At 42.6% G+C, this 25,703-nt stretch overlaps 1 protein-coding gene across 1 annotated transcript in view; it reads left to right on the top strand.

The window, feature by feature from the left end:
• The first annotated feature begins 2,932 nt into the window (after positions 1-2,932).
• The window catches only part of stk26 (serine/threonine protein kinase 26), a 53,864-nt gene continuing 31,093 nt past the window's right edge, over positions 2,933-25,703 (top strand). The window contains exons 1-2 of the mRNA XM_060832347.1: positions 2,933-3,022; positions 9,811-10,041. Of these exons, the coding sequence (XP_060688330.1) occupies positions 2,933-3,022; positions 9,811-10,041 (321 nt within the window). The remainder of the gene's footprint in view (positions 3,023-9,810; positions 10,042-25,703) is intronic.

Genomic DNA, 25,703 nt, shown 5'->3' with positions numbered 1-25,703 from the left:
TCTGTCGGCTGAGCAGTTATTAATCAGAAGATGAGAGCTGCCAAATCTATTGAATGTGGCTTGCACCTGAGTCCTGAGCTGTAGCTTAGCCTGCTCACTCATTATTGACTAGTCCTGGCTCTTGTATTTCAGTTCAAGACAAACTTGCATTTGCATAGTGCCCTTCATAACAGTAGGATGCCTGAAAGTGCTTTACAGCCAATTGGAGTACTTTTGAAGTGTAATTCCTGTTGTAATTGTTAAGCCAGATATCATGACGTTTATTTGCAACACTAATTATTTATAACTTTCAATATCACAGGCTTAATTACAGTCTTTGTCCTGTGCTAACAAAATAACTGACTACAAAGACTCATAGTAAGGAGTGACTAAAGGCGAGATGGGTATCTTTGTGTCAGAACATCATTTTGTAATGTCATGTAATTGTCTTAAAGGTACAGTTATGTCTGTTCTGAATGTCTGTCCTGATGTCTGTTTCCCAGGAGGAAAAAAACATCACAAGAACTCTGACAGAGTGTAGCAGGGAGAGATATACTATAACAACAGGCCCAGCAACAACTACTGAGAAACTAAGAAACTAAAAATTCTGGTTCTGTGAGAGCTTGACCACACCCATTCAGGCTGCTTCTATTGTTCCAACTTTAAAACAAAACACAAGGTCAATCTGTTTACTTTATTGACTTTCCACATGGACAACTTGCCATCTCTGTCTTAAAACCTCTCCTTGGGAAAAAAAGGACAAAATAACCTCTTAAAGCCATGGTATCATCACACCAAATTATCCAAGAATTGATTGTTAAATCTGCCCTTGCAAAGCCATTTTAATATCTGTGTGCTGCACCCTCACTCTCTGAAGGAGAGATGCACTTCCTCATCATGAACCAAGATTGTTTATTACTTTGTTTGTTTGACTCCCAATCTACAAGCAAGGTAGCCTTGGGGAAGTTCTGGTTGCAATATGTTATAGTTAGAAGGCTAACCTCAGACAAGAATGACCTCCCTGTGTCTGGCAAAAATGGTGTGCAGTTCTTTGATTACTGTGGGTAGTGCATGAGGGGCTGCTCAATACTCACTTGGTTTGAGGAGCGAACAATTAAATTGTTAATGGAGGCAAGTTGACATATTACAGAACTTGGGGATAGGAGAATGGAGCATCGCAAAAGTTGGCCATTTAGCTTTTTGAGTCTACTCCATTATTCGGTATGATCATGGCTGATCCTACCTCTCAATGCCATATTCCAGCTGTGTCGCCCATACCTTTTGATGCTTTTTAAATATTAAAAAAAACTCTTTATTAAATGTAGCTGCTAACAGATGATAATCTTTTTTGCCACTTCTTTCCACTATCCCCACATCCCTTAATAGAAGTAGAATTTCCACAGTCCACGCTAATCCTCTGAAGAGCATCCCACCCAGACCCAGACCCCTACCCTATTACCCTGCAATTCCCATGGCTAAGGCACCTAACCTACACATCCCTGAACACTATGAGCAATTTAGCATGGCCAGTCCACCTAACCTGCACATCTTTGGACTGTGGAAGGAAACAGGAACACCCAATACAAACCCACACAGATGCAGGAGATCCAGAAATCTATTGATTTCTTCTTAACTTATTCAATGATTCAACACCCAAGGTTCTCTGTGGAGTAGAGAATTCCAAAAATTCACCAGCCTCTGATTGAAGGAATTCCTCCTCGTCATAGTCTTGAAAAGTTGGTGGCAGCAGCCTATTCTGCGTGGGAAGCTAGGCACATATTGAAATCGCATATCTTGTCTGGGCTACTGTATGGAGGAAATGGGGGAATAAAGGTTAGGGTACAGAAGCTCCCCCCCCCCCCCCCCACCCCGCTCCCCACCCACTTTACCCTGTTCCAACCTTCCAGCTCAGCACCATCCCCATGACCGGTCCTACCTGCCAATCTTCTTTCCCACTTATCCATTCCACCCTCCTCTCTGACCTATCACCTCCATCCCCACCCCCATCCACCTCTTTGCTACCTTCTCCCTAGCGCCCCTCCCATTTATCTCTCCTCCCTGCCTTCAGTCCTGATGACGGGCGTTTGCCCGAAACGTCAGTTTTCCTGCTCCTCAGATGCTGCCTGACCTGCTGTGCTTTTCCAGCACCACTCTAATCTAGACTCTGATATCTAGCATCTGCAGTCCTCATGTTTTCCTGAGTGAGTGTTTATGTTAAGTGGATTAGCTTGTGTACATGTGCGAGAGAGAGGGTAGCAATTTTCCAATGCCCCTGGCACTCAGTCACTTTAGGACATCTAGGAAAGGCCTAGCAGATGGTCAGCAGCCTGCTGTCTGGTAGAGGACTGTTGGGCATTGTGGAGAGAAAGGAAATAAAGAAGCTAAGAGATGGAGGAGGCAGAAAAAGCAACAGAAACTAACTTGTGTGAAGCCAAGGCTGCAGAATACAATCCTCCCCATTGAACTGCAAATTCAGATTGCATGCTGCCAAAGACTGAGGACATTGTTGCAATAAGAAAACAAACCTTGAAGTTTATTTTTGGTATTTAGTATATCACAGCAGCTGCCAAGTGGCTAGAATATCGCTTGATGAATCGAGCACAGAGTGTGTAGACTCACTCATTAAAGAACATCCATTGAGTAATCACAGCAGGTTTATGGACTGGTTCAGAGAGCACTTTTTTTTAAAAACACTTTGGGCTGTCTTGTTCTGTACCTTTCCCTGTTCTGTGAGAACCACCTGTTCGCCCAGAAATGAGCAAGAATGAAATGAGCCTTTCTCAAGACTGAATATGCTTGTCATTTCCGCCTTAAAATGTGGTTTCCTTGTGACATTCTTCAACGAGGGACTGGAAAGTATTAACCAGTAAAATGACACGCAAAAGAAAACATTCCAATAATAGCTGTAAATCAGAAGGTGGAAGGGAGGGAGGAACTTTGTGAAATCGCAGTTATGTGGGAAGTGATACGGAGTAAACTGGTGGACTTGCAGGCTAGCAAGACCCCAGATCAAGAACCTGTTATGTTGCGGAAGTACAGCTGGGTCTGATAACATGGGCTTGGTGCTGAAGTCAGCCTGACTCACTTGGGCTGGGCAATCTTTAGCCAGGAGCAGCACAGGGAGCTATGATTCCTGTCCCTGGCCCTGCCCCATTGACGTCATCAATGTATTGCATCAAGGTAGGTTCCATGCAGGAAAGTGGCAAATATAACTCCTCTATTCGGGAAGGGAGGGCAGCAGAAAAAGGGAATCTGCGGATCAGTTAGCTTGACATTCGTTGTGGGGCATTCATTGAATGGACACTTAGAGAATCTCTCTGAGGAAGAGTCCACATGGTACTGCGGAAGGGAAATCATGTTTAACCTATTTACTGGAGTTCTTTGAAAGAGTAACGTGTGTTGGGGATAAAAGGAAGCCTGGTGACATGCTGTATTTAGATTTCCAGAAGGCATCTGTTTGCAGTGCCATGTTAAGGGTTACTGTGCAAACTAAGACCTCATGGTGTAGGGTAGAGCATATGAGTATGGGTAGAAGATTGATTTTTTTATGGTTGGCAAAAAACAGAATATCCAGACCAGGGCTAGGCCCAGGAAGACAAGAATTTAAAATCTGGACTTTTTTTCCTTTTGGATAGGCTTTTTAAGATCAGGACCTTTTTTCTTTTGGCTCTATTTCTTTTATTTCCTTTTTAAAAAATATTTCTGGTTTTGTATTTTAAACAGCGTTGGAGAATGGTAACTTTGTACATAGATACATAGACATGTACAGCATGGAACCAGGCCCTTCGGTCCAGCTCATCAATGCCGATAATCTATCCCAACCCAATCTAGTCCCACTTGACAGCACCCAGCCAATATCCCTCTAAACCCCTCCTATTCATACACCCATCCAAGTGCCTTTTAAATGCTATAATTGTACCAGCCTCCACCACTTCCTCTGGCAGCTCATTCCATAACTACCACCTTCTGCATGGAAAAGTTGCCCCTTAGGTCTGTTTTATATCCTTCCCCTCTCACCCTAAACCTATCTCCTCTAGTTCTGGACTCGCCCACCCCAGGGAAAAGACCTTGTCTATGTACCCTATCCATGCCCCTCATGATTTTATAAACCCCCATAAGGTCACCTTCAGCCTCCAACACTCCAGGGAAAACAGCCCTAGCCTATTCAACCTCTTCCTGTAGCTCAAATCCTCCAACCCTAGCAACATCCTTGTAAATCTTTCTAAACCTCTCTGTGTTTCACAAGATCCTTCCGGCAGGAAGGAGACCAGAATTGCATGCAATATTCCAAATGTGGCCTAACCGATGTCCTCTATAGCTGCAACATGACCTCCCAACTCCAAGATTCAATGCTCTGACCAATAAAGGAAAGCGTACCAAATGCTGCCTTCACCATGCTATCTACCTGCGACTCTACTTTCAAGGAGCTATGAACCTGCACTCCAAGGTCTCTTTATTCAGCAACACTCCCTAGGACCTTACCATTAAGTGTATAAGTCCTGCTAAGATTAACTTTCCCAAAATGCAGCACCTCTCATTTATCTGAATTAAACTCCATCTGCCACTATTCAGCCCACTGGCCCATCTGATCAAGATCCTGTTGTAACCTTCTTTGCTGTCCACTGCACCCCCAATTATGATGTCGTCTGCAAACTTACTAAATATGCATGTTATGCTCACATCCAAATCATTTATATAAATGACAAAAAGTAGTGTACCAGCACCATGCACTTTTCACTGTATTCCCATTCTTGACTACACATGCCAATAAAATCTAATTCCTAATCCTAATAAATTAGTATTTTCCTTATTGGCAGATTTGACACGTGGAGTCCCACAATGAGACCTCAGTTTTCTACTAGTTATATCAATAACTTGAAGAAAGAGTGAAGGCATGGTAACTAATTTTCCAGATGACATAAAAGTAGGAAAATGTGTTGTGAAGATGGTGTAAGGAGATTGTAGACAGATATGGATAAGTTGAGTAGTCAAAAACCTGGCAGGGGGAGTACAGTTTTGAAAAATATGAAACTGTTCATTTAGGCAGGAAGAATGAGAGAATATTATTTAAGTAGAGAGCGGCTTTCTAAATCCAGGGTACAGAGGGATCTAGGTGTTCAGTGGTTGAGATATTTGTCATAAGGAACACTGCTCCCCATGCTTGAACATGTCAAAACCCAGTTGCCCAATAGCTCTGTGTTTGTCGACCTAACGGGAACAGGTAGCCAGTGCCCATTCTGATCTGTCCTCCCACCTTGTTCCTTTGTTGGCATCAATCTATACATTTCTCCTTGCCTTTGTCCTAGTCCAAGAGGATGTATAATCAGTGCTTCCCACGATTTGGAGCTTTCTCTGTAAGCCTCTCTTAGCTCTCCGCTTCCCTCCGATCCTCTAAGGTCCCACATAAATTGCACCTCGTTTTCCCAAGCTTTTAATCCAAGCTTCAAAAATGGCCTTGTATCTCTGCTTTTTCTTGACCCTTTAATGCATCATGGCTTTGGGAATTCTGGATGCTGTTGGGTCCGCCACTGAAGAATGTTCGATTTGAGATAGTCGCGGTTTCAGATGGTACGGGATCCTCCACTATCACTTCAAGCAGTGTTCGGCCAACAAGGTTGGAATTGTTCTTCCAAACCCCCCTCGCTATTTTTCCTGACTCCCATGTTGTTTCCTCAGAATTTAGTCCAGGATTCTTGAGGAAGTTAATTTTTTTATTCAAAGAAGACAAACAACATTAGGGTTTATCTGTGTTAGCAACTCAACTAGGCCATCACCACCCTGCAATCCACTGGCAATGTCCTTCAGAATGGCTTGATGTTGTTCCCATGTTCCTTCCTCTCCATTCCTAAGGTTGACCATCCCTGTCAAACCACTTCATCAAATAAAGCCTGTCTTTTCCCTCATGCCTCTCCTTTCCCATTCACAACCTGACCCTATTTAGGTCTGGGTGCAGACCCCGATCAGCAGTAATTGCTGATCTCCTGCTAGTTTTCAATGGATGGAAAATTCCTACCACAGGGCTGACACATTGTTCCTGAAATGCAGCTACTTTTGAAGAGGGGATGACAAGAGAAAGGCAGTTGAATGAGTCTGATTCCACACCATTATTAAACACATGATTGTGTCCTGATGAGTGTGATACATTGATTCTGGATTAGTGGTGCTGGAAGTGCACAGCAGTTCAGGCAGCATCCAAGGAGCAGCGAAATCAACGTTTCAGGCAAAAGCCCTTCATCAGGAATCGAACCATGCATCATACAGTGTTTGGTAATGCTGTGTGTGCAGACTTTATCCTGTCTCACATAGCAAAACTGGATTTCAGACAGCACCTTGAAGATGTTTGTGACCTGGCTGGGTTGATCTTTTCCCATCGAGAGCATCAGTATGGCATGGGAGAGGTGCAGTAATGAGACAAGAACAAAACTAATCTGAAAATGATGGAAATATATGGGAAACTCATCAACAACTGCAAAGTGGAAAGGCAAGAGTTGTCTGAGGTGTGGACATGTCATTAGAACTGAAAGTCAAACAACAAATTTCTGCACCATACCAGTAACGGAGACTTATGGAAATCATAAACAACTGATCGGAAAGATGGGAAGAGCTCCCGGTGTCTTCCCTTTATCCCCAGGCACTACCCTCTTATGGAAACGAATGCTGACACTTTGCCTTAAGGAGAGGGTGAGGCAGATTCAAAACTCTGTAGCTTGACAGTTTCAGGATAATGGAAAAGGGCAAACGCCCGTCAGTGCCATCATGTAGAGGCTTGTTACAGGTATGCACTAAGTGCCACACTGTAGTCTCACCCTGGCTGGGAGTGCTGACTCATCCCATTTTGATAGGAGAGGTTGGGGATTCCTACAGTGTGCAACTTTTGACGTGTCTTAACCCTGAAATGCAGTCAGCACCCAAGCTATCTCTGGTGCTGCTCACTTTTGTCACCATGTTCCCATACCCTCCACCCAATTTCCCTTCTTTGTATATCCAATTTACTCTTCACTGGTTAATGGGGCAGCACGGTGGCTCAGCAGTTAGCACTGCTGCCTCACAGCACCAGGGTCCCAGGTTCAATTCCAGCCTCGGGCCTGTGTGGAGTTTGCACGTTCTCCCCGTGTCAGCATGGGTTTGCTCCGGTGTCCTCCCACATTCCAAAGATGTGCAGGTCAGGCGAATTGGCCATTCTAAATTGCCCAGATTGTTAGGTGCATTAGTCAGAGGGAAATGAGTCTGGGTGGGTTACTCTTCGGAGGATCGGTGTGGACTGGTTGGGCCGAAGGGCCTGTTTCCACACAGTAGGGAATCTAATCTAATCTTTGCCTCAATTGCTCACCCTGATTTCTGTGGCCTCAGCGTTCTCTGGGAGGAGCTCTGCCCTCTAAATCACTTGCCATAGAATTTTGCACTTAACTACAGGGCAGTGTTCACTTCTGCCTAATATTTCTCATTCTTACTATATCATCTCTGTGATCTGTGTCACCCTGATGAAAGCAGGTCTTCATATTATGCATTTCCTCTTACTAATTGGCAGCATCCCCTCTGCGTCCTGTCTGAAACTACTACATCATTTTTTTTCATTCATTAACAGGATGTGGGTGATGCTGACTGGGCCAGCATATATTCTGTACATCTCAGGGTGGTGATGAGCTGCCTTCTTGAACCAATGCTGTCCATGTAGTGTAGGGAAACGCCCATCATGGTTAGAGGGGGCTTACCAGGACTTTAAGCCAGCAGCATGGGAGAGCAGTGAAATATTTCCAAGTCAGGAAGTGTGTGGCTTGGAGGGGGACTTTCAGGTGGTGATGCTTTCATGAATCTTGTCATTGCCTTCGTCATTTGAGGTGACAAAAGTCCCGGGTTTGAAAGGCGTCTTAGCGAGTAGCTGCATTGCATCTTGTAACAGTACACATTGCTGCTATTGTGTGTTGTTGGTGAAAGAAGTGAATGTCAAAGGAATGTTAGGTGCTAATCAAGCTGGCGGCTGTGTCCTGGATGGTTATTGGAGCTGCACCATCCAGGCAAGTAGGATGCATTCCACCACACTCCAGACTTGTGCCTTGTATATGGTGGACAGGCTTTGGGAGATGGGAAATGAGTATTCCTAGCCCCTCTCATGCTTTTGCAGCTACTGTATTTATATGGCTGTCCAGTTCAGTTTCTGGTCAGTGGTAACTCCCAAGATGTTAAACAGTGGTGGATTCAGTGATAGAAATGCCATTGACTGTCAAAGTGTGATGACTTGATTCTCTCTCCATCCTATGGTGTGGAGACATTTATGTGCTTGATGTATTTTTTAAAATAAAACTTGATTGGCATTTAATTTCCAGGTCTTCTGAAATTACATAAATTGTAAGACACTGCTCATTGGCGAGGATCTCCTCACAGTTATTGATTTTTAAAAAAAATTAAGGATCCTTCTGTATTCAAGCACAGATTTTGCAGTCACAAGTAATCCCTAAAGTTTCCTGAGATCTGTACATGCATCTGCAGAATGTGATTCTCAAAATGCTGTTAAAAGATCTTGCTTTCCAAATGAAAGAAACACCGATATTTTCCTTTCAACAAGCTGCAGTCCTGGAAGAGGTGTGAGTCAGCAATGTTTCTTCTCCATTTCAGTGACAATGTGTCACTCCTCAGGCTCAATAACTGTCACCCCTGGACGGATAAGCTCAGCAGTGACAGCTCACCTTGTTTCCCTTGCCTAGAAAGACCCTCCAGTTTCCCCTCATCTCCAGTGCTTCCTCCTCCACCATACTCCGCAAATCCCTACCAGCGAATCCCTTTATTAGCTTCCTCCAGTTCTTGGACTCTGTACAGTTCTGTTAAGGAAGCAGATTGCTGTGTATGGGAAAAGCTAATGATTGAAAAGTTTGAGCTCTTTGAAGTGTGCTTTTTACTTCAGAGGCTATTGGCTTCCTTCATTCATTTGTAATGAGAAAGTGCTGGCACTGCAAAGGTGATACCTGTGGTTTGAACCAGAGTTGATAGGGGTCCATAGTTGAGTAGGCAAAAATGAGGACTGCAGATGCTGGAGATCAGAGTCAAAACTAGAGTGGTGCTGGAAAAGCACAGCAGGTCAGGCAGCATCCAAGGAGCAGGAAAATCAACGTTTCGGATAAAAGCCCTTCATCAGGAGAGCTTGGTCCTGTAGTTCTGTGTATTGATCTTATCTGTGTTATTTCAGCTTGGTCATGTTAAAATAAATATGGTGGCTGGTTAGCAAAGGACTGAGCAGTGTGCTTGGAGCTGTAGTCAAGGAAGACCTGGGGATTCAGGGGGAGGTTGGCAGACCTTGTAAAATTCATATCTTGGTGTCACTGCCAAGGCCAGCATTGATTGTCCTTGTGATGGTGGTGACCAGTTGCTATCTCGAACTGCTGCAGTATGAGTAGTGTAGGTTCACCCACAGCACTATTAGGGAGGGCGTTCCAGACTGACCTAGTGTCAATGAAAGAATGGCAAAATCTTTGCAAGTCACAGTGAAGTCTTCTTTGCCATTGAATAGGATGATCTGATGGCAGCCTTAACTCCTCTTTGGTCAGCTCTGCCCATAATCATTGGCACTCTTTTGTCTATCAAAAAGATTCAATGATCTGGTCTCCAAAGCTGAATGGATTGAACAATCTCCTTTTGCTCATGATTTTGCATCTACTTTGGAGGGGCATAAGAGGAATGTGATGTTTCCCAATGTGTCCCCATGTGACCTTGGCCTTTTAGCCAGTAGAGGCCAGGTCTTTAGCAGATGCAATGACCGATGAGTGCCTGGTCAGTTTATCTTACAGAGGAGCAAACCTTTACATTGCTAATGTTGTTTTTTTTTCCCCTGTTTGTCAGAATCACCGGGCAGATCCTGAGAGACTGTTCACCAAACTAGAGCGGATCGGAAAGGGGTCTTTTGGTGAAGTCTTCAAAGGAATTGATAACCACACACAGCAAGTAGTTGCTATCAAAATCATCGACCTTGAAGAAGCCGAAGATGAAATTGAAGATATCCAACAGGAAATAACCGTCTTAAGCCAATGTGATAGTCCGTATGTAACAAAATATTTTGGATCATATTTAAAGGTAATGAACAATTTGATATGTTTGATTACAATGGGATTGTTAATGTTAAAGTGTTGAAGGAGGTCAAATAGTTCATCATGCTCTCAGACAGGACAGATTTACTTTAGATCCATTTCCCTGTAACTCTTCTTATTCTTTTCTAAATAAAAAAGAACTAAGCAATCCAGTCCCCCAAGCCTGCTTTGCCATCTAATGACCTTATGGCTGATCTCATCTTGGCCTCAGTTTCACTTACCTGTCTGCTCTCCATAGTCCTTCAGCTCACTACTAATTAAAACTCTGTCTGTGTCCTCCTGCTTACATTTATTCAGTACCCTAGCATCCACCACACTCTGCTGTTAAATTCACGGTCTCAACAGGAGAGATAAGTTGATTCACGATCCTTTGAGAGATGTGATTTCTCCTCACCCCTGTTGTAAATCTGCCAATCCTTATCCTAAAAAAGCTATGATGTCTCATTCTGGATTACCCCACATTAGGAATCACCCTCACTTCGTCTACTTCATCAGTCCCCTTTAACATGTTATATACCTCAATTAGATTTCCTCTCATTCTTCTGAACTCCACAGAGTGTGGGCTAAAAGAGCAAAGTTCAAGCTGAAAATAACAATCTCAAATTGAACCATAAGAGAAAAAGTAGGTCATTTGACCCGTTGCATCAGATGTGCATTCAATGGGATTATCGTTATCTGATAATACTCAACTCTGTTTTCCTACCTTAACTCTTGATTCCCCTACTGATTAAAAATGTCTTTTCAGCCTTAAATATACTTAAAAACCTAGCCTCAGCAACCCTCTTCAATAATAAATTTGACAGATTCACTACCCTCTGACTGACAAATTCCTGTTCATCTGTTTGAAATTGAGACAACCTCTCCACATCTATCCATCAAGTCTCTTAAGAATCTTCTACCAATCTTCTAAACTCCAGTGAGCACAAGACCAACTTATTTAACCTCTCCTCAAAACAACATCTGTCCATACCTGGGATTGTCTTAGTGAACCTTCTGTGGACTGCCACCCGCATCACTATATCTTTCCTTAGATAAGGGAACGAAACCTGTTCGCAGTCCTCCAGCTTTGTTCTTACTAGTGCTTTGTACAGTTTTGGCAAGACCTCCCTCTTTTTCTATACTCAATTCTCTTTGAAGTAAAGGCCAACATTGCCTTAGCCTTCCCTATTACCTACTGAATTTGTATACTGGCTTTTTGTGATTTATGCACAAGAGCTCCTGAATCCCTCTGTACTGTAACTTTCTGCAGTCTTGCTTCTTTAAATATTATTCAGCTTCTCCACTCTTCCTGCTAAAGTTACCCTCACATTTTGCCATGTTATATTCCACCTGCCGAGTTTTTGCCCACTTGCCCACCTGTCTGTATCCCGCAGATACTGCATGTCATCCTCTCTGCTTGCCATCCTGCCTATTTTATGTCATCCGCAACCTTGATGATAATAGGTTCACAGGTCCATCATCCGAGTCATTCATATGTATTGTAATCAAAGATGACCACAACACTGATCCCTGTGATACTCCACTACTTACCGATTGCAATCCTGAAAATGCACCCTTTATCCGTACTTATTAATTAATCCTCTATCCAGGCTAATTTACTGTCTCCAACACTATGGGTCCTTGTCTTATTTAATAGTCCAGTGTGCATATCTTATCGAATGCCTTTTGGGAATCAAAATATATTACATCAATTGGTTCCTCTTTGTCTATCCTCCTTATTAATTTGCCAAACATGGTTTCCTCTTTATGCAGCCGTACAGATTCTGCTTGATTGTATTGTGTTTCTAAATGCTCTGCTATAACATCCTTTATGATAAACTCTACCATTTTCCCATTGACAGATGTTAAGCTACCTGGCCTTGGTTACCAGTTTATGTCTCCGTACCTCTTGAATAAAGATACCACACTGGCAGTTTTCCAGTCCCCTGGGACTTCTCAGAATCTTGAGGATTCTTGGAAGATTTCTGCCAATGTATCCAATATCTCTGTGGTTAGGAACATGGGAACAACAATAGGCCATTGAGCCCCTTGAGCCTTGCCCACCATTCATTGGAATCATGGCTGATCTGTGGCTTAAGTCCATATCCCAGTCTTTGGGCCATATCCTAAACACCTTTGCTTAACAAAAATCTATGTATCTTGGGTTTAATGTTAACAATTGATCCAGTATCTACATCCTAAAATCCTTAGATTGTCCATGTTATTAGTATCATCTACGATGAAGACATTCATTATATTTGTTCAACTTTTCTGTCATTTCTTGCTTTTCCATTATTATTATCCCAGCCTCATTTTCTAAGGTGTCTATATTCACTGTTTCCTCCAGATTGTCCTCATAGTTTCTTTTCTCCCTCCTTTGTATTATTTGGTCATTTTTATTTGGCTTTTAAAGTTTTCCCAATCATTTGATTTATCACTCATCTTTCGCATGTTTTATGTTCTTTTTCAATTTCATACTGTCCTTAATTTCCCTGGTTAGGAAATTTCATGGTTGGTTATCCCTTTCCTAGAATGCTGCTTCCTGACTGGCATATATCTTTACAGTGAGCCATTGACTAAGTTCTAAAACATTTGCCATTGTTTATCAACTTTTTTTGGCCAAACATCCTTTTCCCAGATTAATCCCTAAACTCGGTTCTCATTCCCTTGTAAATACCTATATTTAAGTTTAGCTAGTTTCTCAAATTCAAACTGAATTCTAAATTCTATCATGTTATGGTCAATGTTCCCATTTATTCAGAAGTTATGTATTAAACCTGCTTCTTTATGCATTACCAGATCCAAAATAGTCCAACCAGTTTCCTGGTTGGATTCACAACATCGTGTTCTAGGACCCTATCCTAGGGACACTATGAATTCTTCCTAACCACATCTGATTTGTTTTTCCAAATCTACCTGAAAATTAAAGTAACTCAAATAATATACTTCCTTTGTTACCTATTCCCCCTATTATGTCCTGATTTGATTTTTGTGCTACAGAACAGTTACTGTTAAGGGGTCAATAGACTACTCCCACCAGTGATTTCTTCCCCTTGTTATTTCTTGACTCCATCCACATGGATTCTACACCTTCCAATCCAAGATAATTTCATACTAATGTACTAATTCTACCCCACTCTAACAAAGCATGGCGGCTCAGTGGCTTGTACTGCTGCCTCACAGTGTCAGGGACCTGGGTTAAATTCAACCCTTGGGTGACTGTCTCTGTGGAGTGTACACATTCTCTGCCCATTTTGCGTGGGTTTCCCCTGGATGCTCCAGTTTCCTCCCACAGTTAAAAGATGTGCAAGTTAGCTGGATTGGCCATACTAAATTGCCCGTAGCATCCAGGGATATGTAGGTTAGGTGGAATAGCCATGGAAGATGCAGGCTTACAGAGTTGGGTAGGGGAGTCGGATATTCTTAAAGTTGGTGTGGTCTTGGTGGGCCAAATGCCCTGTTTCCAAACTTTCCAACTGAAAGCTGCCTCACCACCCTTCCTTTCCCTTCCTGTCTGACCTTTTGAAAAGTCTCATATCCCTGTATAGTTAACTTCCAACTTCTATCTACTTAGAACCATTATGGAGACATGATTATAAGATCATGTCCGTTAACCTCTACTTGTGCCATTAATTCATTTATTTTATTCTAGATATGATGTACATTCAAATAATGAGCCAATAATCTCAGTTGGATCAGTTTTTTTTAACTTTGTACACTCTGTCCATTCCTGTTGTACTCTGGGTACTATTGTCGAAATCATTCTGAAATGAAGAAGAACCGCTGTAGTAGATGCAAACATTGATGACCTTTCTGGGATTACTGTCATGCATGCTGATCTGGGACCCTGATTAAAGGAAGAATGTTCCGATCATGGAAAGAAGACTGTCAAAACTCACTGGAATAGTACAGGGATCTAGGAACTCGAACTATAAATAATGACTCAAAGGGCTGGCAGTTTCTCAAAGGAGCTGAGAACGTCAAAGGGCAACTCTTAATGATATTTTCAGGGCTGTCAAAGATTTTACAGTGGTAGACGGTTGGGAAATTGTGTTAGCAGGGGGCACATATTCGTATAATCCTACAGTGTGGATGCAGGCCAATTGACCCATTGAGTCTGTACAGCATCCCAACCCAGACCACCCCACCCCCAACCCTATCCCTTCCCAGGTTCGATTCCAGCCTCGGGTGACTGGCTGTGTAGAGTTTGCACATTCTCTCTGTGTCTGCATGGGTTTTCTTCGGTGCTCCAGTTTCCTCCCACAGTCCAAAGATGTGCAGGTCAGGTGAATTGGTCATGCATTAGTCAGGGGGAAATGGCTCTGGGTGGGTTACTCTTCGGAGGGTTGGTGTGGACTTGTTGGGCCGAAGGGCCTGTTTCCACACTGTAGGGAATCTTATCTAAAGAAAATCTATTACCCTGCATTTCCTATTGTTATTCCAGTTAACCTACACATTCCTGGAAACAATGGACAATTTAGCATGGCCAATCCACCTAACCTGTACATCTTTTGATTGTGAGAGGAAACTGGAGCACCCAGAGGAAATCTATGCAGGGGAGAATGTATAAACTTCACACAGACAGTCGCCTGAGGCTGGAATTGAACCTGGGTGCTCGGTGCTATGAGGCAACAGTGCTAATCAGTGAGCCACTGTGCTGCCAGAAATGATTAGTGCTAATCATTCATTATGCGCACACTTGACCACAGGTTTTGATACTCATTAGATGTTAATACCAGCACAGCAATTTCATCTCTACTGAGACCTGGGACCCTGTATGACTAGGGAAAGCAACTATGAATCTCCTTCATTGATTATATTAGCAAACCCATTCTGAAGCAAGGAGAAGTAAAATACTTCAGTTGGTGGAAATCTAGAATAAAATAGTGAATGCTATAGAAACTTAGCTGGTCTGACAGCCAACTGTGGTGAGAGAAAGAGTTAATGTTTTCAGTTGAATATCAGTCTTCAAAACTTTGAAGAATGCTGTGATGAAGAATTGTATCTGACTCAAAACATTAACTTGTTTACCTCTCCAGACCTGCTGAGCTTCTCCAGCATTTTGTACCTTTGTGAAGCAATAATGTAAGATCCTGGATATACAGGGTTAGTTCAGTGTAAAATTATGTCCAGAAATGAAATAGACTGGAAAGGAAATAGAGGGTTAAGAGTGAGAAATAAGAAATGGAATTTTTAAAAATGTGTTTAATGTTTAAATCTCCAACTATAATTAAAATGTGAAAGAATGAAACTATTGTAAAATTTAATTTTCTGTGCTAGAAAGGGACGTTGCCAGTAATTAAGACTTGACGTGCTGTTTCAACAGGAGTGCAGCTGAAAAAATTTTGACAAAGCTCTTTATCCTGCACTCATCAGGACAACTCACAAGAAATACCAAAACCAAAAGCAATATTTAAATGGGATGAGAGGAGAGAACTGATTGACCAGCAAATACTGTAGCAATTCGGGTCTTGCAGCAAATTTGGAGAGAGAAACGGATTTGACATTTGGAATCCTTTAAGAGTCACCAGTTGATGGTGGATTTGTACTGGGTTTTGCCATCTCTAATTGGACTGTGTTGTCCTGTCTCCAGGGGCCTCTATGGGCTTCTGTTGGATGCTTCAGCTACTGTTTCTCATCAAGCGTATTTAAAGAACTTTGATTTTATAGCTCCTTTACCATTTGGAAAGGCATCCTAGGCCTTTAAAGCCAATGAAGGATGTTGAGGTGTAGTTGCTATTGTAAAAGCCTCTTTTAGCAGAGTTGGTGAAGGAATAAATATCCCCAGGATGCAGAAGAATTTTGACAATGCGAAATGGTATCTTTCCTATCTAGCCAAGAGAGTAAACAGTTCTAACTTCTCATTTGAAAATCTGACAGTGTAGCATTTCTTCAATATTGCACTGAAGTGTCAGCCTCTGATGTTTTGAGGTTTCTGGCATAAGGTTTGAAACTTTTGATCTACTTTTGATCGACTGACCCCAGCCTCCAGTTCTGTGGAAAGACTAGAATTAGAGCAGAGGAGAGAAACTGAAGGGAGAGTTATAAAGGTGCTTAAAGTATAAAGGCATTTGATCGAGCAAATGTATTCCACAGGCAGGAGGACCAGTAAATAGACACAGATTCAATGTAATGGGGCAACAAGAACTTGCAAATTGCTGAGGGAAAAACAGTAATCGGTAATACTTTGTTCGAAATGGCAGCAGAAGCAGATTCAACGCTGACTTTTGAAAGGGAATTGGATAGGTTCTTGAAAAGAACGAGATTTCAGGGTCCTGAGGAAAGTGCAAAAGTTTACAATGAATTGGCCAGCTCTGTAAAAGAGCTGACGTAAATGCAGTGTATTGGCAAGTTCCCTTCTGTGCTGTGTATAATGTTGTGGTCTGACAGCCAAAGCCTGCAGTACAGCACAAATTACTGTGATTGTGTAATTGATAGCATCAAACTTGTTGATTTTTGTGCTCCTTCTGTCTTCCTTCCTTCACTCAGACTTTGTCCCTTCCTTTTTATTTAAATGAGGAATCCGTGCTAAGGAAGTGTGTGATATTTCATCAGATTGCCCTGAATGTGAGATATACACGGGTGTGGACTCATCACTGAGATCACTGCTGTCTTTGAAGAAGTGTGCTGCAAAGCCAAGGGACTCTTACCATCAATCTCCAGGATCCTGATCTGCACCAGGGTCATGAGAATGCACACCATCCTGACTTGGAACGTTATTCCTTCCTAGAAATCGTAGAGCTACTAGAACTCCCTCCCTAACAACACTGTTGGTCCAGCATTCACGGCAGTGCTGTGGCTTAGTTTATTAAAGCACCTCCTAGTAACTGAAATGGTGGGTTCAAATCCCAACAGTGCCTGTATCTCACTTAAAGATTCCCCGCCTACATTTCCCAGGAATGCCATTTTAAGGGTGGTTAGCACTGCTGCCTCACAGCGCTAGGGAAGCACATTCGATTACGCCTTCGGCTGACTGTCTGTGAGAACTTTGCACATGCTGTGTCCGCGTAGGTTTTCTCAGGGTGCACCAATTTCCTCCCACAGCCCAAAGATGAGCAGGTCAGGTGAATTGGCCATGCTAAATTGCCCATAGTGCATGCAATGTGCAGGTTAGGTGGATTAGCCATGGGAAATGCAGGGTTATCGGGATAGGGTAGGGCTCTGGGTCCAGGTGGGCTGATCTTTGGAGAGTTGGCATGGATTTGATGGGCCGAATGACCTGCTTCCATACTGTAGAGAATCTATGATTGACCAAGGTGCCTCACCGCTATTTCTTCAGGCATATTAGGGCCGTCAATAAATGTTCTCCTTTTCTATAACATTCATATGTCCCAAAATGGTTGTCTTTTTGAAAAAGGCTAATGATTCACAGTGATAGGGGTTGTTGTTGACTGAACAGTGATGCCATTGTTAAGATTAAGTGTGTTTCCATGTGGCTTGCTGTTAGCCCTCGAGTACATATCTGAGCTTATGTTTATGTGCAATACTGACAGATGTATGGTCTTTCAGATTAGGCATTGAATTGAGGGTGCTATCAATATTCTGGTCAACGTTTCAGTTCTTACAGCACTATTTCAGTACAAATTGACAGAGGATAACTTGCAATCAGATCTGGGTGTCCTTGTTGCTTATTTTAAGCGATTGGTGAACAAGTGGTGAAGAATGCAAATTATAGATTGACCTTCATAGCGAGAGGGCTCAACAAGTACAGGAACAAGAAAGTCTTGATGCAATTAAACAGGGCATTGGTGAGGGCATACCTGGAATGTTGTGTGCAGGTTTGGTCTCTTTACTTGAGAAAGGATATTCATGCGATAGAAGGAGAGCAGCAAATGTTTACCAGACTGATTCTTGGGATAGCAGGGCTGATGTATGAGGAACGATTGAATCAGTTAGAGATATATTCGCCAGAGTTCAGAACAGCAATGGGGAATGTCATAAAACTCTAACAGGACTACACAGGGTGGATGCAGAAAGGATGATCCCTATGGCAGAGGGGTCCACAGCCAAGGGTCGCAGTCCACATTTAAGACTGCGAAGAAGAGAAATTTCTTCACAAAGTAAGTGGTAAGCTAGAGGAAATCACTACCCAGAAAACAGCTGAGGTCAAAACATTGTATGGTTTCAAGATGGAGTTAGATGTTGCACTTAGAGCTAAAAAGATCAAAGGGTATAGGGAAAAGTGGGAACAGGTTGAGTTATAGCATAGAGATGTACAGCATGGAAACAGACCCTTCGGTCCAACCCGACAATGCTGACCAGATATCCCAACCCAATCTAGTCCCACCTGCCAGCACCCGGCCCATATCCCTCCAAACCCTTTACCTCCCACAGTCCAAAGATGAGCAGGTCAGGTGAATTAGCCATGCTAAATTGCCCATAGTGCATGCAATGTGCAGGTTAGGTGGATTAGCCATGGGAAATGCAGGGTTATCGGGATAGGGTAGGGCTCTGGGTCCAGGTGGGCTGATCTTTGGAGAGTTGGCATGGACTTGATGGGCCGAATGACTTGCTTCCATACTGTAGAGAATCTATGATTGACCAAGGTGCCTCACTGCTACTTTCTTCAGGCATATTAGGGGCGTCAATAAATGTACTCCTTTTCTATAACATTCATATGTCCCAAAATGGTTATTCATATTCATATACCATTGGATGATCAACCGTGATTGTATTTCAATGGTGGAGCAGACTTGGAGGACCTAATGGCCTAATCTTCCTAATTCATGAGTTTCTCTGTTTGTAGGTGATCTGATGAGTATTCTGAGAATATTCCTTCCTCGTCCAGTGTTGTGATGGTGTTACCACTGGTCACTGGCATAAATTCCATGGGGAAAAAGATAATCATGCTACAGAAACAGTCCAGTGAATGTCCTGAGGTGGTAAAAAGGTGCTCTGTGAGTTGAAGACCGTGTGACATTGGATGAGAAATAGGCCATTCAGCCCAACAATTTGGCTCCACCATTCATTATGATCATGGCTGATGTGAAAGTCCTCAACTTCTCTTTCCTGCTTTATCCTCATAACCCCGATTCCCTTCCTGATTAAAAATACATCTATCTCAGCCTTGAATATATTGAACAATCCAGCCTTGACAGCTCTCAAGGATAGAGCATGCTACAGTTTCACTGTCCTCTGAGAAGAAATTCCTACTTATTTCTGTCCTAAACTGGTGACCTTTAATTTCTGATCCTCCGATTAGACCCTCTGGTCCTAGACCTAGAATTCAATCCGGGTAAATGCGAGGTGATGCACCTGGCCAGGATAAACAAAGCAAGAGCATACTTGATGAACGAGAGGACCTTGGAAAGCACCGAGGAACAGCGGACTTGGTGTACATGTTGCACTGGTTCCTAGAAATACCAGGACAGATGGAAAAAGTGGTTCAGAATGGGATATGTATCTTTATTAGTGAAAACATAGATTTTAAGAGCAGGGAGGTTATGCTAGATCTGCATAAGCTGTTTGTTAGGCCATAACAAGGGTATTATTTGCAGTTCTGGAATCCACATTATAGAAGGGATGTGATTGCACTGGAGAGGGTGCAGAGGAGATTTACTAGAATGTTGCCTGGGCTGGAGAGTTTCCATTAAGAAGTTAGATTGGACAGATTGGGGTTGTTTTGCTTAAAGCAGAGGAGATTGAGAGTGAATACGATTGAGATGTATAAAACTATAAGGGACATAGATAGGGTAGACAAGAAGAAATGCTCCCCCTTTGGTGAAGGGATCAGTGACCAGAGGGCACAGATTTACCTTAAGGTGTAGGAGGTTTAGTGGAAATGTGAGGGAAAAGCGTTTTCACCCAGAGGGTGCTGGAAATCTGGAACTAATTGCCTGTGAGGGTAGTAAAGGCAGAAACCCTCATAACATTTAAGAGCATTTTGATGCGCATTTGCGATGTCAAAGCTGACAAGACTATGGGCCAAGGGCTGAAAAATGGGATTAGAATAGAATCAAACAGTGTGGAAACAGACCATTTAGCCCAATCAGTCCACACCGACCCTCCGAAGAATAACCCACCCAGAACCATTTCCCTACCCTATTATTCTACATTTCCTCTGACTAATGCACCTAACCTACACATCCCTGAACACTATGGGCAATTTAGCCAATTCACCTAACTCACACATCTGTGGATTGTGGGAGGAAAACGGAGAACCCACAGGAAACCCACGCAGACACAGGGAGATTGTGCAAACTCCACACAGACAGTTGCCCGAGTGCCTTGTATGATTTTAGAAATGATGTGAAGGTACTGGGGTGGACAAAGTTAATTATCACACAACACCAAGTTGTAGTCCAACAGGTTTATTTTGAAAAACGAGCTTTCGGAGCGCTGCTTCTTCATCAGGTAGCTAGTGGAGCAGGATCATAAGACACAGAATTTATAGCAAAAAGATCACAGTGTCATACACTGATGCAATATATTGAAGGAACCTACATTGCTAGACAAAAGGAAACTTAACGGAAACTCTCCAGCCCAGGCACCATCCTGGTAAATCTCCTCGACACCTTCTCCAGTGCAATCACATTTTCCAGCACCACTCTAATCTAAACCTAGATTGCTGTTATGTCTTTTATCTTTTAGAATGGGTTGTGGGTTTTGATTCATTAATATGTAAATCTCAGTGCTTCTTTCAATTTACATACAGACTCTAACCTCATACCTTTAATACATTGTCTGAGCTGAGATGTCACTTTTTTAATATAAAACCTTAAGTTATTTCAGGAATGTGAATTGAGAAAAGCGCTGGGATTTACATATTAATGAATCAAAACCTGCAACCCACTCTAAAAGGTGAAAGACTTAACAGCAATCTAGGTTTGTTCAATATATCGCATCAGTGTATGACACTGTGATCTTTTGTTATAAATTCTGTCCTGTGATCGTGCCCCACTAGCTACCTGATGAAGGAACAGTACTCTGAAAGCTTGTACTTCCAAATAAACCTGCTGGTCTATAACCAGGTGTTGTCTGATTTTTAACTTAGTTTTAGCAAGACATTCTCATTTTTTTATACTCCCATCAAAGAATCTAGAATGAAGCTCTTATGATGATCAAGAAGCCATTGCCAATTGTCAGACAAACCCATCTGATTCACCAAAGTCTTTTAGGGAAGAAAATCTGTCGTCCTTACCCAATTTGGCCTACATGAGCCTCCAGAGCGATGGCAATGTGGTTGACTCTTAACTTCCCTCTGGGCAATTAGGGATGGGCAGTAAATGCTAGCCTGGCCAGAGACACCTGCATCCTATGAGTGAGTAAAACAAAAATTCCCTTTGAAATAAAGGCATTAATTCCATTTGCCTTCCCTGTTTCTGATGTGCTTGTCGCATTTTGTGATTTATGCACAAGATCCTGCTGAGATGTAATTTTTGGCAGTCTTTCTCCATTTAAATAATATTCAGCTCCTTTATTTTCTCTACTAAAGTGCATAACCTCACAACCTCACATTTTCCTACATAATATTCCATGAACCAACTTTTTTGCCTACTCACATAACTTATTCATAACCCTCTACAGATTCTTTGTCATTTTCAGTATTTAACTTCCTATCTGTTTTTGTGTTGTATGCAAACTAAGTTGTAGTCAATTCACTTTCATCATCCCAGTCATTAGTGTCTATTGTAAATAATTCTAACCCCAGCACTGATCCCAGTGGCACTCCAGTAGATAGTTAATTGCTGTATTATTATTATTATTATTATTATTGTTATTCTGTTACTTTCTGTTAATTGCCTCCGTATTATTCAACTATAGCTTAGTTTGGAGACAGGTTATGTTGACATGACTAGGACTTTTCAGTGCTGTGGCCATGTATTAAAAGAACTTTGGAAAGAGCTGATAGGGAACAAAAGGAACAACAAGAACTACTTGCAATGTGAAGGGTAGGATTCTTGAAGGCGCGTGTAAATAGAGCAGTACCTGAGGAGAGGGAGTCACTTTACAATGTCAGCTAACATTTGGAGACAGGATAGAAAGTTTTGTGGCTGGCAGTTTGCTGAGAGCAGGGAATGGGTCTCATGGACAAGGTAAACTCAAGACAGGATGGACGTTGAGGGAGAAACTTGCAAATTTACAAGGAAACCGAGAGAGATTTTGTCTGTGATTTTGGCTTGGAAAAGGGTGGGTGTAGTGGAGGAAACTGAATTAATACAGTCATCATTAGTTCTTTGTTTTGTTTCTAAATTTGTATAAACTGAAGCAGTCTAAAATAAAACAGAAGAACTGAACCTCTCTCAAAATAGACAATGTAATAGATGAGGGATGAAGGGAGTCCTGTTGAAGATTTTCAAAACAAATTTGATGAAATATAATAATTGGGAGGTCATGTTGTGGCTGTACAGGCCATTGGTGAGGCCACTTTTGGAATATTGCATTCAATTCTGGCCTCCCTGCTATAGGAAAGATGATGTAAAACTTGAAAGTGTGCAGAAAAGATTTAGAAGAATATCCTGAGGTTGGAGGGTTTGAGTTATAGGGAGAGGCTGAATAGGCTGGACTGTTTTTCCCATTTGCATTGGAGACTGAGGAATGGTCTTATAGAAGTTTATAAAATCATGAGGGGCATGGATAGGGTGAATACTTAAGGTGTTTTCTCAGGGTAGGGCAGTCCAAAATTAGAGGGCATGGATTTAATTTGAGAGGGGAAAGATTAAAAGGCACCTAATGTGCAACGTTTTCATACAGAGGGTGGTGTGTATATGGAGTGAGCTACCAGAGGCAGTGGTGGAGGCTAGTACATTTACAACATTTAAAAGGCACCTGGATAGGTATATGACCAAGTGTTTAGAGGGATATGAGCCAAATGCTGGCCAATGGAACTAGATTATTTTGGGATATCTAGTCAGCATGGATGAGTAGGACCAAAGGGTCTTGTTCTGTGCAGTATTACTCTATGACTCTGAGTATTATGTAATAGACATGTCAGCATGAGATTGTGACAGTGTAGAGCTGAAGTTTGCAAATAGTGTAGTGTTGAAGAGTTGTTTATCAAGCTGGGGGAAGTATGGAATGATGTTCCCCAGGGATTAGTATTAGGACCAGTGCTCTCTGAAGTGTATTAATGTAAAATGTATACACCTGTCATTAACCCAATGTCTCACACGCCAACCTGCCCAGATGAAAGTAGCCAGCTGGCAATGTATCCTTCAGTATCTCCAGAAGCAAGCCAGGTTGATAGCTGCTAGGTTTCAATAACCAAGTTTGGATTATCTTGCATTGGTCCCCTGATGCAGTTCTCAAATACAATGGGGTGGCAGGCAAATTCACCCTCAAAATCTCCAAAACACACAGGAAAGTTTACTCACTGTGGTCACCAATGGTGGGGGGGGGGGGGGGGTGGGGGAAGGTCAACTCAGGTAATAGAATGGAGAATATCCCTAGCAAATTTATTGACCTTCTTCTGTAAAGACACACTCTGTCTCATCCTCCATTTGCTGCTGAGAAGTTCAGTATAATTATGATCTATTAATATCAAAAAAAAAGAGAGCTATCACTGTCATTCGAAGTGCTCTATAACCAGTGAGGTACTTGTCAAGTTTAGTCATTTTTGTAATGGAAGAATTATGTAAGCACAGCAAACTCCCACAGGCATTACTGCTGCAGTGAGCAGATAAGCAACATTCATAATGGGTTAGGAGCAAAGAACAATACAACACAGGAACAGGCCCTTTGGACAACCAAGCCTGTGCCGATTCCTAGTCCTTATTTAGACCCGCTACTTTATTGCCCATATGCGATTTCCATCCCTCTGTTCACCTCTCGTTCAAGTATCTATCAAGATATGCCTTAAATGTTGCTAACATGCCTCCTTCCACCATCTCCACTGGCAGTCCATTCTGGGCACACACCATCCTCTGTCTGAAACGTTTTCCTGCACTTCTCCCCTAAACGTTCCCCCTCTCACCTTGAAGCTATGTCCTCTTGTAGTTGATCCTTCAGCCCCTCCTCTTAACTAAAACCCTCCAGACCTGGTAAACTTCCTCTGCACCAACTCCAAACCATCCTCATCCTTCTGGTGTGGCAACCAGACCCATTCCCATTGGCCAGGCTGGCTGGAGAATCCTTTTGTTCTTCCAGATAATGCAGGTGCATATTGGTGGGAGTTTTTCTGAGAGTGCAGGTAGAGACTCTGTTTAATGTCTCACAAGAAAACCAGTCCTAACTACTGTAGTGATATCACCATAGATGATGTGGATCTACCGACAGCACAAGGACCGCAGCAGTTCAAGAAGGCAACTCACCACATCACCTTGAGGGCAATTAGGGACAGACAATAAAGTTCTGGCCCAGTCAGTGATGCCCGCATCCACGATTGAATAGAGGAAGTCATAGAGATGTACAGCACGGAAACAGATCCTTCAGTTCAACCCGTCCATGCCGACCAGATATCCCAATCCAATCTAGTCCTACCTCCCAGCAGCCAGCCCATATCCCTCCAAACCCTTCCTATTCATATACCCATCCAAATGCCTCTTAAATGTTGCAATTGTACCAGCCTCCACCACATCCTCTGGCAGTTCATTCCATACACATACCACCCTCTGCATGAAAAAAATTGCCCCTTAGGTCTCTTTTATATCTTTCCCCTCTCACCCTAAACCTATGCCCTCTAGTTCTGGACTCCCTGACCCCATGGAAAAGACTTTGTCTATTTATCGTATCCATGCCCCTCATAATTTTGTAAACCTCTATAAGGTCACCCCTCAGCCTCCGACGCTCCAGGGAAAACAGCCGCAGCCTGTTCAGCCTCTCCCTGTAGCTCAGATCCTCCAACCCTGGCAACATCCTTGTAAATCTTTTCTGAACCCTTTCAAGTTTCACAACATCTTTCCAATAAGAAGGAGACCAGAATTGCATGCAGTATTCCAACAGTGGCCTAACCAATGTCCTGTACAGCTGCAACATGGCCTCCAACTCCTGTACTCAATACTCTGACGAATAAAGGAAAGCATACCAAACGCCGCCTTCACTATCCTATTTACCTGCGACTCCACTTTCAACGAGCTATGAACCTGCACTCCAAGGTCTCTTTGTTCAGAAACACTTCCTAGGACCTTACCATTAAATGTATAATTTCTGCTAAGATTTGCTTTCCCAAAATGCAGCACCTCGCATTTATCTGAATTAAACTCCATCTGCCACTTCTCAGTCCATTGGCCCATCTGGTCCAGATCCTGTTGTAATCTGAGGTAACCCTCTTCGCTGTCCACCACACCTCCAATTTTGGTGTCATCTGTAAACTTACTAACTGTACCTCTTATGCTCACATCCAAATCATTTATGTAAATGACAAAAAGTAGAGGGCCCAGCACTGATCCTTGTGGCTCTCCATTGGTGACAGGCCTCCAGTCTGGAAAACAACCCTCCACCACCACCCTCTGTCTTCTACCTTTGAGCCAGTTCTGTATCCAAATGGCTAGTTCTCCCTGTATTGCATGAGATCTAACCTTGCTAATCAGTCTCCCATGGGAACCTTGTCGAACGTCTTACTGAAGTCCATATAGACCACATCTACTGCTCTGCCCTCATCAATCTTCTTTGTTACTTCATCAAAAAACACCAATCAAGTTTGTGAGACATGATTTTCTATGCACAAAGCCATGTTGACTATCCCGAATCAGTCCTTGCCTTTCCAAATACATATACATCCTGTCCCTCAGG

This window comes from Hemiscyllium ocellatum, chromosome 11 (assembly GCF_020745735.1).
Source record: "Hemiscyllium ocellatum isolate sHemOce1 chromosome 11, sHemOce1.pat.X.cur, whole genome shotgun sequence".
Taxonomy (NCBI): domain Eukaryota; kingdom Metazoa; phylum Chordata; class Chondrichthyes; order Orectolobiformes; family Hemiscylliidae; genus Hemiscyllium; species Hemiscyllium ocellatum.
Note: the sequence above shows the minus strand (reverse complement) of the source record. Positions and strands in the feature narration are given on the sequence as shown.